The sequence below is a fragment of the Cheilinus undulatus genome, linkage group 12 (genome assembly GCF_018320785.1).
Source record: "Cheilinus undulatus linkage group 12, ASM1832078v1, whole genome shotgun sequence".
NCBI lineage: Eukaryota > Metazoa > Chordata > Actinopteri > Labriformes > Labridae > Cheilinus > Cheilinus undulatus.
Window position 1 is genome coordinate 6567112 of NC_054876.1, and position 15077 is coordinate 6582188.

Below are 15077 nucleotides of genomic sequence, written 5' to 3' on the forward strand. Positions count from 1 at the left end.
TTTCCTCATTAGCCTGCTGTGGCAGTCACATCTCTCATCGCCAGTTGTGTTTACATTTTTCCGGGTGGTTAAGATTCATACAAAAACGCCAGCCCGGCATGCGCCAGCTTCTAATGCATATTCCTCTAATGAAAGCAGACCAGGTGTAATGTGGGCAGTCGAAATCCCCCGACAGGCGCTCTGTGTCAGTTTGCTCCCCTGAGGTCTGCTCCGGCTCCTCCTCTCTGCTTGTGACGCGCAGCATCAGAGGGTATAAGAGCACTCCGCGTCTTTACGCACCAGGAACAATACAAGAGGACTCCACGACTGAAGAGGAGGAGAGCACCAGGAGAAGAAAGGACTAACGGGACAATACAAGGAGCACGGAGTCCAAAGGGATGAAACTTTCTTTGAGCTTTCTTTAACATCTTTTGGGAATATTTTTACGCACGACGAATGCGGATATCCATTTAAACCTGGGAATCAAACAGTGAGAAGAAATGGCACATCTACACCTCAGATACCTCCTGGCTTTGGCCTTAGTGCATGTGGTGAGTTGGCTTCTGTTTGTACTGATATAAACCTTTCTAACTGTCTTAACGCACTGCGCGTCTAATGTCTGTTTCCTATTATTGCAGGTTTTTTCCTCTGGTGTGTTTGAACTGAAGATCCATTCCTTCCACACGGCGCAGCGGATCTGTAGGAGACACAGGGACTGTCACATGTTTTTCAGGATTTGTCTAAAACACCCGGAGGATGTGATCTCAGCTGAGCCACCCTGCACCTTTGGCACCGGGCACACCAACGTCATCAGAGCCGACCACACATCCATATCCAGCAGCGCTCCCATCAGGGTGCCATTTCACTTCAAGTGGCCTGTAAGTGGACATCCATACTTACACAAACAATTAGAGTCATGAAGAACAAAGAAAGAGCTACACTGCAGATTCAACAGTTGAGTTCTTAGTTAAAATAGCTGGAAACAAACTCTGTCATCTGTTTAGTCTTTGGGAACATCTCTGTAACCTTTGTGCATCACTTTTATCATTCATGCCAAGCACCCTTGTGTGCGTAAAAACCGTTACTCTCGTAAAAACGCACGCTTTAAATTCTTAAAATCTAAAATTACAGCTACCAAGCATTTGCGCGTAAAATTGCGCAAAAGTCTTGCGATGCTGTCATCAAGCACGCTCATGCGTTTTTGTGCGTAAAACTCCACAAACTGCATAAAATATCTGCGCTCACTATATGCAAGACCACTGTGACACATGTCAGACACGTAACGCATGTTTTTTTTCTCTGATCCAGGGAACTTTTTCATTGATCATCGAAGCCTGGAACGCAGAATCACCGACTGAATACACAGGTAGGTTGTTTACACCATTGGCCAACGAGATAGAAAACGCATGCAGCGTCTTTGTAAGAGAATCTGGGTTTTAAAACCACATTTCCCTCTTTAGACAACCAAAACAACCTGGTGAGCCGCCTTGCGACCCGGAGGAGACTCGCCATTGGAGAGGACTGGTCCCAGGATGTGCACTTTGGCGAGCAGAGCGAGCTCCGTTACTCCTACCACGTCTTCTGTGACGAGTACTACTTTGGAGACGGCTGCGCGGATTACTGCAGACCGAGAGATGACACCCTGGGACACTACACCTGCGACGAGGAGGGCAACCGCATCTGTCTGGAGGGCTGGAAGGGAAACTACTGCTCTGAGCGTAAGTTCACGTTACACGGAAAAACAAGCCTTTCTTTAGGTTTAATAAACTACCAGGGTCAATAAATAAGTTTCTCTAAACTACTCCTATCAGATGGAATATCTCTGAACATTAAACACGATTAGAGAAACGCTCCACCGGACAAGCGTATGAGTAAGAGAGCCAAAGATTAATAATGAAGAATCCCAGGTGTAAATGACCTGATCATGACCCTGTGCATGTGTTAGTGCTGTGGGTGCAGTTCAGTGATGAACCTGTAGAGGGAGCACGTGAGTGTGAATGTTGATACAAAATACAGTGAGTTAAAATCACACAGAAAGAGCAAAGAGGAGAATTTAAACTAGTTCTCAGTTATTTAGAGGTCTTACACACAATATGTACACTTATTTAGAGGAAAAAGGAGTGTCTGCTTATCATTTAAAGCTTAGTAAAATCAGTCTTATTTTTATAACATCTTTCAAAGCAAAATTAAATGTGTTTTATCTTGGTAAAATAAAACAAAATAACCCCAAAAAACCCAGGAAAAAAAAAAAAAAATCTGGAAAATAATGTCCCAAATTCTAAAAAATTAAATACAGAGGAAAAAAGTATAATTATATTATAATATACAGAAAATGGAACATTTCCTTTCCAAAAAAGCTGTTTTAAAAATCTTTTTCCACCCTACAACTTGAAGAAATGGTGAAAACATGTTGAAAATTAAATTCTCAGGGCAAACTGTCTTTAAGATAAATAAAAAATAAAGATAATTTATGCTGCATCTCAGAAATATTTGTTCTTGGAGCTAAATAACGAAAGAATATCAGCATAAAATCAGATAAAATATTAAATACTTGCACGGTTAAAACATCTCCAACTCTTTCTGTTCCTATAAATCCAAACTTCTAGACTTCAGTTACTGAAGTTTGGATCAAAGAAGTGTTTTTAGCCTCAGACTGGCATTGATCTCATTCATGCACACATGGAGGAAACTTTTCAGAAACATTTCATTAAAGTGAGTGATGTCCTGTAGAGTTGTTTTTCTTTTTCAAGTCCGTCTGTGCTCTCCCATCTGCCTTTTGTTCTCTGTCACAATGAGAGAAAGAGCCGCGGTGGCCCCATTACACATTTTTCAAGGTGATCTGGTTGTTCTTGTGTTCGTGTGGCAGAGAGAGAGAGGAGAGATAAAAGAAAGCGTTTCTCCCCGGCAGTGTGCCTGCCAGCTGCTTGGCTTAATACTTAACCAGCAGTGAAGTCTGGAGCAGGCCGGGGTCAGACTTGGGGGGGGGGGTCCGTGTTTGTGTATGTGTTGAAGGCGTGCCCATTGTAACCACACACCCTCCCTTTCCTCTGCAGCCATCTGCTCGGCGGACTGCAGCGAGAGGCACGGTTACTGCGAGGCCCCTGGGGGCTGTACGTGTCGTATGGGCTGGCAGGGCCCCTCCTGCAACGAGTGTGTGCGCTACCCGGGCTGCCTGCACGGGACCTGCAGCCAGCCGTGGCAGTGTAACTGTCAGGAAGGATGGGGGGGCCTCTTCTGTGACCAGGACCTCAACTACTGCACCAACCACAAGCCCTGCGCCAATGGAGCCACCTGCACCAACACGGGACAGGGCAGCTACACCTGCAGCTGCAGGCCGGGGTACGGGGGCACCAACTGTGAGCTGGAGACCAACGAGTGCGACAGCAACCCCTGCAAGAACGGAGGCAGCTGTAACGTGAGTATACAGTGATTTATACATAGATGCAATCTTATAAATCTTTCATAACTGTGTATAATCCAGAAAAGCATGCTTTGGATAAAGTAATGGCGTTAGTCCTGCAGAGGGCGCTCCAGAGTTAATCGTCCTCACAGCACTGTCTGCAGCATTAACAGCAGAGATGCGCAGTTGGGCTCATATTGGTCCAAAATCTTAGATACTTTAATATCTTTTTCACAAAATTTTTACCATAGGCAGCCTTCTTCAATACCAATGTAGCACGTCTGGTATTGTTAACACCCCTTTCTTGCAGCTTTGACCTCTTTGCTGCATGTTGACTTTTCTCTCTCTTCCATGCATCTCTACCTTAACATAGCCACACTGGTGCAGAATTGACACAATTTTCAGTCAAAAATTACTCTTAAAGCCTCACTTACAATAATTTCTTGAGCTTTTTTCCACCCCTTAAGAACAGTGTCAGGCTCTAGGTCCTGATTTCTCCTCTCTAACACCAACCTTTCCTTCTCTCTCCTCAGGATCTGGAGAACGATTACTCCTGCACCTGTCCTCAGGGTTTCTACGGTAAGAACTGTGAGATCATCGCCATGACGTGCGCAGACGGTCCCTGCTTCAACGGCGGTACCTGTGTGGAGACCATGACCGGGGGTTACACCTGCCGCTGCCCGCCCAGCTACGACGGCTCCAACTGTGAGAAGAAGCTGGATCGCTGCAGCAACAGGCCCTGCCTGAACGGTGAGTCTCTCTCTCTCTCTCTGCCGACACCTGGTGGCTGCAGGACAGAGGAGCAGTTTGTTTGGCTGCACATGAACCTCATGTATGCAGCAAGCATGCATCATGATCGATTCTTGGGCATTTTTCTCTGGTGTTGCACACAAGGTTAGAAGCAAAAAAAAAAAAGATCAAATCGAAAGAAAAATGTTGAACTGCTTTTTATATGTTGCAAGTATAAAATAATGATGTATTTACAGGAAATACAGTGCAGTAGAAAATTGAGCTAAAATATATGCATTCTTTTGTAAAAATAAGTGTTTTAATGATCAAATTACCATGACATGGCCTTTGTCTTGCTAGTATTTCTTCCCCAAATAATATCCCTCCAAAAGCTATCATGTTTATTGAGCTGCATTCAGGCTTGTTTAAACTAAAATTAAAGGAAAAATTCTGTGTTTTTTAAATGTAGGTCAGACAATGCTTTACACTTATCGTTACAATGATCTATATATTCATATTTGTGCTTGTCAAAAGCCAAATTTACATCTGGATAAGTGTCTTATTTCCTGGAATAAAGAGCCTTAAAGAAGGCCTTTCTTTAGAAATGAATAAAATACTTATTATGACTCAAAATGAGGTAAAAGCGTTTTTGAGTTTAGCTACCATTAGATCTCTGCTAACACCATCATTAAACTATATTTTGACTGACATTAACACTAGAGAGAGAGTTAAAAAAAAATCGTAGGACTTACATGCTTATATTATTTTGCATGCAGCAGGGCAAGCACAGCAGAACGGTTGAAGCTCTGCTGGTGGAGAAAAATGCAATTTAAGGGCAATTTCATCAGAAAATTCCTAAATAAAAACAAAAAGATTAGATTAGCTTGATAAAAAAAATCAGTTATTGGAGTCATCAGACACTTTCCCACAGACTTGGTGGCCAATCATGCTCATTTGCACAAATTAAGGCAGGAAATCTAAGCTGGTTTGTCACTTTTATAGCTTGAGATAAGATGTCTTTCTTGTTTTTTCATGGTTGAAATACTGTATAAAAAGTTAAATGGCCTTGTTTTGACTAGACATTAGACAAAGACACTTGGTAAGACTTGCGTCAAAATGGTCTTTTTTCACAGTGGCCCATTAAAGTCAAAGCAGAACCTAATTTACATAAAACAAAATTTCACAACCTTTGAGTTTGTTTTTACATATGGTGTATTTTGGCCTTGTCAGCCTCCATAGTTTCCCTTGAAGTGTACCCTACTGTTTCCCAGAAATGACTATTAGATTCCCACATTTCTACGACGTAATATCTGCAGAGCAGCAATGCAGTATTAGCAGCGTTACACCTTGAGAGTGGTGTCAGAGAAAAATGGCTGCCTATGGTGTTTGCTGTCATCACTCCAGTACAACCAGCCTGCAGAGAGAGTGTGAAATATAATCCCATTAACACTCCCTCTTTATCAGACACTCTCCTCTGAGCTCTTTGATGATGACCTGAGTGTTTCTCTCTCCTCTGCAGGCGGCGAGTGTTTGGATCTCGGTCAGAGTGTTTTGTGCCGCTGCCAGGCCGGCTTCACCGGCGCCAACTGTCAGGTCAACATCGACGACTGTGCATCGAGCCCGTGCCAGAACGCAGGAACCTGTCAGGACGGCGTGAACGACTACACCTGCTCCTGCACGCTGGGCTACACCGGTAAGAACTGCAGCGTGCGCTCAGATGCCTGCGGGGCCCGTCCGTGCCAGAACGGTGGCACCTGCTTCACCCACTTCACCGGACCGGTGTGCCAGTGTCCCAAAGGCTTCATGGGCCCCAGCTGTGAGTTCACACTGCAGCCCAGCTTCAAACCAGCTCTGCGTCAGACCTCCCAGCCATCATCTGCCACCCTCACGGTATCTTGTGTCCTCTCCGTCCTGGTCCTGGTTCTGGTGGCTGGGATCATCTTCCTGAGGAGGAGGAGGAGGCTGCAGGGGAGGAAGCAGCTGAGCGACATCGCCGTCTACAACGACTTTGAGACAGTGAACAACCTGGGAGGGAGCGAAAGAGACGCTTTCCTCGGTCCAAACGGCCTCTTCAAGATCAGCAACAGCACGGCCCGCCTCAGCCTCTCGCTGTGCCCCGACGGACGCTCCGGGTTCAGGCACAACCCCGTGGAGAGCAGTCTGGTCCGAGGCGAGCGTCAGGACTTTATGTGGAGGGACGAGGCCGGGCTGGGCTCTGCAGCAGGACTGAGATGAAACAAACTGATGTGAGGGAGAAGACTATTAGCACTTGTTGCACCTGTCTTCATGCAGGAGCAAAAACCATGAACTGAAGACGCTCTGCTCATGCTGAAAAATAAAAAAACATAAAAACATGAAAGAAATGAACTATTGAGATGAAGATGATTTACAAAGATGATTAAAAATGTATGTGGGGCAAAGCTCTTCCATGTTTAAGACCCAAAGAAACACGAAATATGAAACACTTTCATAGGACCTACAACACAAACCAAATACAAGACAGCACAAACTCTGAAAACTCTGGAAAAAACTGCCCAAAAAATATGTTCTAATGTCTTTTATTGCATTCACTTTTTTTAAATTATGTCCCATTTTTTACAGGATTTTTCTTTTGCTTTTCAATCTTCCTTTGGCCATTGTTTCCTTATTGTGCGCACCATCATTTTTTTAATTCTTTATATTATTTATTTATTTGAAAACTCCACTTTGATTGTCACAGATGTAGAGATTTATTTATTTGATGCTGAATGAGACCGACTGATGATGTTTTTATGGTGAAGGCTGTGTGAAATATCCCAAAGAGATTCACTTCAGGGATATACAGAGAAAGAAAGAGTGCTTTATCACACCAAGTCAGCCAGTACTGTAATTTATATTTATTTACTACTGATCACACTGCTCCTTCACGTGCCATTTGTGTTCATGCCAAAGTTTGTGTTACGTTTCATTTCCATTTATTTAATTGTCATCATGTTGTTGTTGTGATGTGGAATAAAAGATCAGATTTAAGGCAAGTCTCTGAGTCCTGCACCTTTATTTACAGACCATAATTCAGTCTGATAATAAATAGGCTGGCTACAATCAGATTTATCAGTTTGGCATTACAAGGTCAAATCCAAAAAAAGTTGGGACGCTGCACAAAATGTTAAGAAAAGAAGAATGCAACCATTTGCAAACCTCATAAATCCATAAATTAGTCATTATAGAACAAAAACAACACATCAGATGTTGAAACTGAGACATTTCAAAATTTCATGAAAAATTTGAGCTCATTTTGAATTTGATGGCAGCAAGACATCTAAAAAAAAAAATAGGGACAAACCGTATGTAGACCCCCTTCTTGTAACAACAGTCTGCAAACGTCTGGGAAGTGAGGAGAGCTGTTGCTGGAGTTTTGGGAGAGGAATGTTGTCCCATTCTTGTCTGATGCAGGATTCTAACTGCCTAAAAGTCCTGGATCCTTTTTGCTGGATCTTTAGTTTTATGATGCTCCAGATGTTTTCTAACATAGTAAAGTACTAGGACTCTACTTAATTTTGGCAGCTATTTTTAATTTTAGTCTTAGTTTTAGTCTTTAAATGATATGCATTTTAGTTTTAGTCTAGTTTTAGTCAATGAAAACTCAAAATATTTTGGTCTAGTTTTAGTCCAAGTGTTTATTTTCTCGCCTAAATCTAGTACCAAGTCATGGTAGTGTGTTCTCTGCACTCTGCCAAACCTGGGGTCCCTGCTTTCTACAGCTGAGAGGCAGAATAGATACAGATGTGTTGTTTTTTGACAGATTTACCCACAGTGGAGAAATATCATAGATTTTGAATGTCTGACGAAAACTAAATTACATTTTAGTCTAGTTTTATTCAGCTTGACCAAAACTTAACTTACTATTTGTCAGTTTTAGTCATCACAGATCTATTTTTGTTAATCTTCGTCTAGTTTTTGTCATGGAGAAAAAGGCTGTTGAAGAACATTTCTAGTCATAGTTTTAGTCGATGAAATTAACACTGGTATGTGGTTTTGCATTGTCTTGCTGAAATACTCAAAGTCTTCCTGAAATAACCGTTGTCTGGATGTGAGCAGATGTTGCTCTAAAACCTCTATCTACCTCTCATCATTGATAGTGTCTTTCCAGGTGTGTAAGTTGCTCATACCATAGTCACCAATGCAACCCCATACCATCAGAGATGCAGGCTTTGGGACTGTGTGCTGATATTGATGTGGATGGTCCCTCTCCTCTATAATCTGCAGGACAAGGGGTCAAGGTTTCCTAAAAAAAAATGTCTCATTTTGAATCATTTGACCACAGAACAGTTTTCCATTTTGCCTTGGTCTATTCTAAACAAGCTTCAGCCCAGAGATCATCTTTACATATGGCTTCGTCTTTACATAATACTGATCTAACTTACATTTGTGGATGGCAGGGGGAAAAGTGTTGACAGACAATGATTTCTGAAAGTGTTCCTGAGCCCATGCAGTGATTTCCAGTACAGAATCATGCATGTCTTTTTTTTAAATGCAGTGCCACCAGAGTGGCCCAAGATCACAAGCCTCCAGTACTGACGTTCAGCTTTATCCTTTCTGCACAGAGATTTCTTAAGATTTTCTAAGTTTTTGATGATAAAATGAAATGTCGATGATTTGGTTTGGTGAAATTGTTCCACAGTTTTTAGACAGTTTTTTGCAGATTGGTGAACCTCTTTACCCATCTTTACTCTTCAGAGATCTGCCTCTCTAAAATGTTTTCTGTTGACAATTAACCTTTGAGATGCAAAATGCTCCTTCACCTGTTTTTATCAGTGCCATTGACCTCCAAGCCTTTGTTGCTCCATCTCTACTTTATTGTCATGAAAAGGTAAAATGTTTCAACATCTGATGTGTTGTTTATGTTATATTAGGAATGAATATGTGTTAATAAGACTTGCAAATCATTGAAATGCTTCTATTTATATTTTACACAGCATCCCAACTTTTGTGGAATTGGGGTTTTAAATACGGTTAGATTTACTGAAACATGGTCTAAAACCAACAACTGTTCAAAGTAATAAAGACAACAGCGCCACATGGGGGAGAAAAGTCAGGAGAATTCAGTGGGTGTTTAGTTGGCCGGGGCCCTAAAATTATGATGATATATAAATTATTTAGCTTTCACAATAAAAGACGACTTTCTTGTCTCTCCATGAAAAAATATGTGACATTTTCTTGTGTTTTTTATTGCAATAAAGTTATATTCTGGTAAGGCTGGCTGATTTGAACCAAACATAATATCTCAGTATTTATACTTGAATGTTGATACACAATATGCACTAAATCTGGATTTTTTTTTCTGTGGAGGAAAAATAAATGGTTGTCACTACACCAGAAAACTTTGATTCTTAGAGAAATCATTGAATCCCTTGGGCTACTGGTCCAGTGTGGTAACTCTTCATGAGGCCCTTAATTCCTGGCAGCACCCCTGACGGCGTCTGATGGGGACTGTTTGAACAAACCGACAGTTTCAAAGTTAGAGATGGGCATGAAGGGACTAACACCCTCAGAGACAGATGCATTTAAAACACACCTAAAATGTGAATCCAGTGAGGTCAAAGTACAAGGGTCTCACTAAATCCTTTTCTTTCAACTGGTGGGTCTGGACCCAAAAGTGGGTCAGGAAGCCATTTCCACAGGGTCACAGATGTGTCCCTGGAAAAAACAAGTTTGAAAAAGTCTTTAATGTGCTTTTATTTTGAAAGAAATATCTTAATTTCTTTGATCTGTCACATCTTTTGTTCAGTTGAAGTCTAAACTGCTCCATTTTTAATTAAAACATTTAATTGTGATTGGAAAAAAAATGGGAAATTTTGGGTGGGAATTGTTGTTAAAGAGGTGGTGGGTCAGATAAAAGCTTTCACAGCACCGTCTTGTGGCTGAAAGCAGTATTACAAAAAACACTTCGTATGTGGATGAAATATTCACTTAGTTCTCCTTTAAATCACATTTTAAACACTTCTTTAAACATGATTTCTAAAACAGTTTCTCTAACTGTTGCTTATCCAAATCTTTATTTCATCAGATCATTGTCACAACCAATAAATAATAAAACAATGAAATAACTATGATCAGAACTAAAACCTGGAGCAGGGTAAATTTCCTCTTTAGTAAGACAAAAATCAGAGTTTAAAGTGAATACAGCAGAGCCCTCTCCTTTCTACAGAAGACTGCCATCAGCAGATCTGATGTTTTCTCACTCTTTCTCAGAACTGAGTCTGTTAGAGTGATGTGAGGAGAGGGAGGCTGTGTTGATGGTTGTCTTAAACTGTTTAAATCCGTATCTTCAGTCTGAAGCACCGATAGACACACCCTTTAAAAGACGCTCTGTTTCCTGTCTTTGTCTCCACATTCAGAACAACATCCTCCTTTTAATTATGTTTGCCCACTTTTAAATGCAGATTAAATCAACAAGCATCTCGTTTTTCTGCATTTTTCCCTTTTTTTTTCCAAAATCAAAAGCAGTTTTTTTTGTCAGTTTTATTAAAAAAATGTGTAAGGAATAAGTTTGATATTGTATCTCCTAATATTGATACATTTTGTCCAGTGGTAATGATATAATAACAATAACAATAACAATAACAATAACAATAACAATAACAATAACAATAATAATAATAATAACAATAATAATAATAATAATAATAATAGAACTTGTCTAAACAATATAATTACTGTATTTCTCATGGAAGTGGTGAATGGATAAGCTGTTTGCACCCATTCCCTCCACACTCACAGAGATGAGTGATCAGTATTAAATGATCTGATTCCAATTCCAAAAAAGTTGGGACATTGTGTGAAATTGGAATTAAAACAGAATTCAGTGAATTGTAAATCATTTTAAACCTCTTCAGTGGAATTCAGCACAAAGATAATATAACTAATGTTTATACAATCACACCTCATTCTCTTTTCTTCTTCTTTTTTTTTTTTTTTTAAATACACCCGTATTCTGAATTTGACACATGCAACATGTTCCAAAAGACAGGAGCAAGAAAAAAGGGGAAAGAATAGTAATGTTTTTAAACACCTGGAACATTCAGGTAAGTAGGTTGATTGGTAACAGGTGATAGTTTCATGATTGGATATAAAAGGCTCAGCCTTTCATAATCAACACCAATGCAAGGTTCTTGTGAAAAACTATGCAGACAATCATCCAACTGTTGATAACCATTTTTTTGCAGGGAACTCAGAGATTTTACCATTTGCAGTTCATTCATTCTTTCATTCATTCATTCTCTTCCACTGATCCTGAGCTGGGTCGCGGTGGCAGCAGGCTAAGCGAGTCAGCCCAGATGTCCCTCTCCCAGTGACGTTTTGCAGCTCTTCCTGGGGGAATCCAAGGTGTTCCCATGGCAGATTAGAAATATTATCACTCCAGTGAATCCTGGGTCTAACCTGGAGTCTCCTCCCAGAAGACCTCCACAGGGGTCCAGGAAGCATCCTGATCAGATGCGATCTTAACTGGCTCCTTTCAAGGTGAAGGAGCAGCATCTGTACTTTGAGCCTCCTCCAGATGTCTGAGCTCCTCACTCTGTCTGAACCCAGCCACCCATCTACACTCACAATATCAAAAGATTCAGAGAATCTGGAGAAATCTTAGAAACGTGGGCTCAGGAATACTTCAGAGAACCGTTGTTAGTCCACACAGATCATCTCTGCATCTACAATATAACTAAGACTCTACCATACAGCCAGAGTCATACTGCATTTTAATCACATTCAAAGACCCTGCCCTGCTTTTCTGGGCCCGTCCTCATCTGGGGCAGACTGACCTAAAGTGGATCAGTGTGCTGTGGTCTGACGAGACCAGTTCAGTTCAGTTCAGTTCAGTTCAGTTCAGTTCATTAATGCTTTGGAGAAAAGTGTGCTTCTATACAGTGAATTTACCTGATTAAATGTAACTACAATTGAATAAAATGGAACTCTAAGGCATACATTTGGTCCCAGTCTAAATTCTTCAGTTATTTCTACCCTAAAAGTTTTTTTTTATTTAACTCTAAATGATGATTATGTTCTCCATGATGGACAAAATAAGAACTAGTCTGCAGAAACTGTACTCAACACAGAGTAACACAGAGCATAGTGTACTTATTCAAGAGCTGTTGACTCTCAAACCAGGGTTTTAGTTCATCCTTTCAGAGCTGTTTCACACTACAGAGCAGTTTTCATTCCATGTAGAAATGTTCCCTGTTCATTGTTTTTTCTTCATATATAAATGTTTAATGCTTTATGTAAAGCTTTATTTCAATCATGTAGTTAAAGTTAGTTTCATGCAGCTCCGTTTCATCTCCAAACTCAGAACAATTCTCAGCACCTGGGACTTAGAAAAACTGATTCACACATTCATTTCATCCCGTCTAGATTACTGTAATTCACTATATTTTGGTATTACTAACTCCCGTCTGGCCCGGCTTCGACTCGTCCAAGAATTCTCACAAGGTCAAAAAAGACAGACCACATAACACCCATTCTTTTCTCCCTGTACTGGCTACCTGTCACCTACAGAATCAATTTCAAAATGCTTCTGCTTGTTTATGAAGCACTAAAGGGCTTGGCCTCCTCCTACATCACTGAGCTCCTGTCTCCATACCACACCGTCAGAGAACTGAGGTCATCTGACAAACAACTCCTGTCTGTCCAGAGAACCAGGACAAAAAGTTATGGAGCCTGGGTCTTTTCTTAACCTTGCAAAGCAGATGGACACGCCTGTTTCCATGTTTCTCACTGGTGAATCCATCTTGCAAAGCTCTCATCTGAACCGTTTGGGTCCGGTTAGAAAGTGACAGGACCAATCAGCATCGAGGAGCAGTACTTTTGGGCACATCAGAGTCATGATGTAAGCAAGCAGCAACAAGAGGCCGGTGCAATTATGGCGGAAGACATCAGCGTGGATGCTCCTGAAGCGCCAGTTCAATCAGGATGATTTCTCCGTTAAAAGAAGAAAAAAGAACAGCAGTGAGTTGTTTTCTTTTCAAAAATGACAAAAGTCATGTACTGACATGTCTACAGTCACCATGGTTTGTGGAGTTTACTCCTTTGGTAAGGGATACTGAATACGCAGATACGTCACATGTTGTGTTGCTCTGATTGGCCCGTAAAGATGAGACAGACAGAACGTTCATCCAATCACCCTCTGAGTTTTTTTCAAAGCCTCTGCCCTTTCTCAGAGTGTATGAAAGGTTTTCCACATGGATGTGTGAAACAAATCCATCTGGCATGTCAGGTTAGCCTTTTCTATCTGTGCCCCAAAACTCTGGAACTCTACCCCCCATCTGATTCTCAGAGCCACCTGAAACTCATTTTTACTCATTGTCCTCTAACTGTCCCTAACTGAACACTCTCTGGCTTTTCTGGCCGAGGGCTACCTGGTTGATCCAGCCAGAAGCATATGCTTGTCTCAAAGATTAAGCCATGCAAGTCTAAGTACACACGGCCGGTACAGTGAAACTGCGAATGGCTCATTAAATCAGTTATGGTCCCATTGTTGTTGTCATAATAATTAATATTATGAGCAGTTATTACTTTTAAACCATTTTCAATTTTACTATTTCTTCTGTTTCTTTTCATTCTTTTAATGTTGTTTTCTGTAAAGCACTTTGGATCAACTGTGTTGTGTGTAAAGTGCTATATAAATAAAGATGATTTGATTTGATTCACGTTTTTCATCAAACTTTAAATATACCAAAAACAACTCTAAATTTGATTATTTTTGAGTAATATATTTTACACTTTGGAAAAAATACGCCCTGGATTTCCCAGTTCATCTAGACCAGTGGTTCTCAACACTGGGGTCGGGACCCCCTTGGGGGTTGCAAGACACCAAGAGGGGGTCTCCAGATTCCCTTGAAAAACTAAGAATATTTTTAGAATTCCACTGTGAGCACTTAGAACAAATTTTGCTAAATTTTAACCTGTTGTCATTATTTTCTCCTACAAATTTGAACACATTTTTGCCATTAAATGCTTATTTTTGCCATTTTAAACCCTTTCCACCATCTTTATGCTGCATGTTTTTGCCACTTCTAAACCAGTTCTTGCCTTCAGTGTTGCAGCTATTAATCACATTTTACCACTTTTTATGCCCAATTTTTCCCATTTTATCCACATTTCACTATCTGATACGCCCATTTTTGCCAGTTTGACCAGTTTCTGCCAATATCTGTCTACTTTTTCTTTCTCAGTTAACACTATTTTGCCCGTTTATATTGATTTTTCTTCCCATTTCACCAGATTTCCACTCATTTTTGCCAATTTAAAGCCTTTTCAGCCACTCTTTAATTTCCATTTACTGCTGTTTATGCCCATTTTGCCACTGTAAGCCATTTTTGCCTTTTTTGGTTATTTTTGCCACTTCTAACTCATTTCTGCTACTTTTAAAATCCAACTTCGCCTCCTTTACCACCATTTTTTTTGCCATTATTAACCTTTTTTTTTTTTTTAAATTTTTAACCCATTTTGATTCTTTTTTTTTTTTACAAAATAGATTTACATTTTTAAGAAGGCGATATACTACACAAATGATTTAAAAATAAATAATTTGTTTCATTGATAAGAGTGGTTATTTTATCAGGTTAAATATAAAATAAGGATATCACAGCTGAACTTTACAATGGGCTGTTATTTTGTTGACCTCCATGGGCCCCAGAAAGCTCTCCTCTTTATCCTCCTTATGGACGGCCTTGTCTGCACACGACTCTTCTTGATTGTTCATGGCTGTGTTCAGCCATCCTCAGGTACAGTGGGGGTCCCCGGTCTCTGGCACCTTTATTTTGGGGTCAGGGGCTGAAAAGATTGAGAACCCCTGATCCAGACGATGTCTCTCTCAGGGACGTCCCTGCTTATTTTAGCAGGACGATGCCAAACTGCATTCTGAAAGAGTTACAACAGCATGGCTTCACAGTGAAAGACAGTGACTGGCCTGTATGTCCAGACCTGTCCCACTGAA

At 40.6% G+C, this 15077-nt stretch overlaps 1 protein-coding gene across 1 annotated transcript; it reads left to right on the forward strand.

Annotated features, from left to right (window-relative positions):
• The first annotated feature begins 479 nt into the window (after positions 1 to 479).
• On the forward strand, positions 480 to 6343 carry dlb (deltaB). Its single transcript, XM_041801908.1, has 7 exons — positions 480 to 530; positions 618 to 857; positions 1288 to 1345; positions 1440 to 1697; positions 3033 to 3394; positions 3913 to 4129; positions 5628 to 6343. Exons 1-7 carry the CDS (start codon positions 480 to 482, stop codon positions 6341 to 6343), a joined length of 1902 nt encoding a protein of 633 aa, XP_041657842.1.
• The last annotated feature ends 8734 nt before the right edge of the window (positions 6344 to 15077 follow it).

Excerpts from the sequence above, each read along its gene's own strand:
- dlb (XM_041801908.1), top strand. The coding sequence starts at position 480 with ATGGCACATCTACACCTCAGATACCTCCTGGCTTTGGCCTTAGTGCAT. Across the intron at positions 531-617 it reads CTTTGGCCTTAGTGCATGTG|GTTTTTTCCTCTGGTGTGTT; the intron begins GTGAGTTGGCTT and ends CTATTATTGCAG. Across the intron at positions 3,395-3,912 it reads AGAACGGAGGCAGCTGTAAC|GATCTGGAGAACGATTACTC; the intron begins GTGAGTATACAG and ends CTCTCTCCTCAG.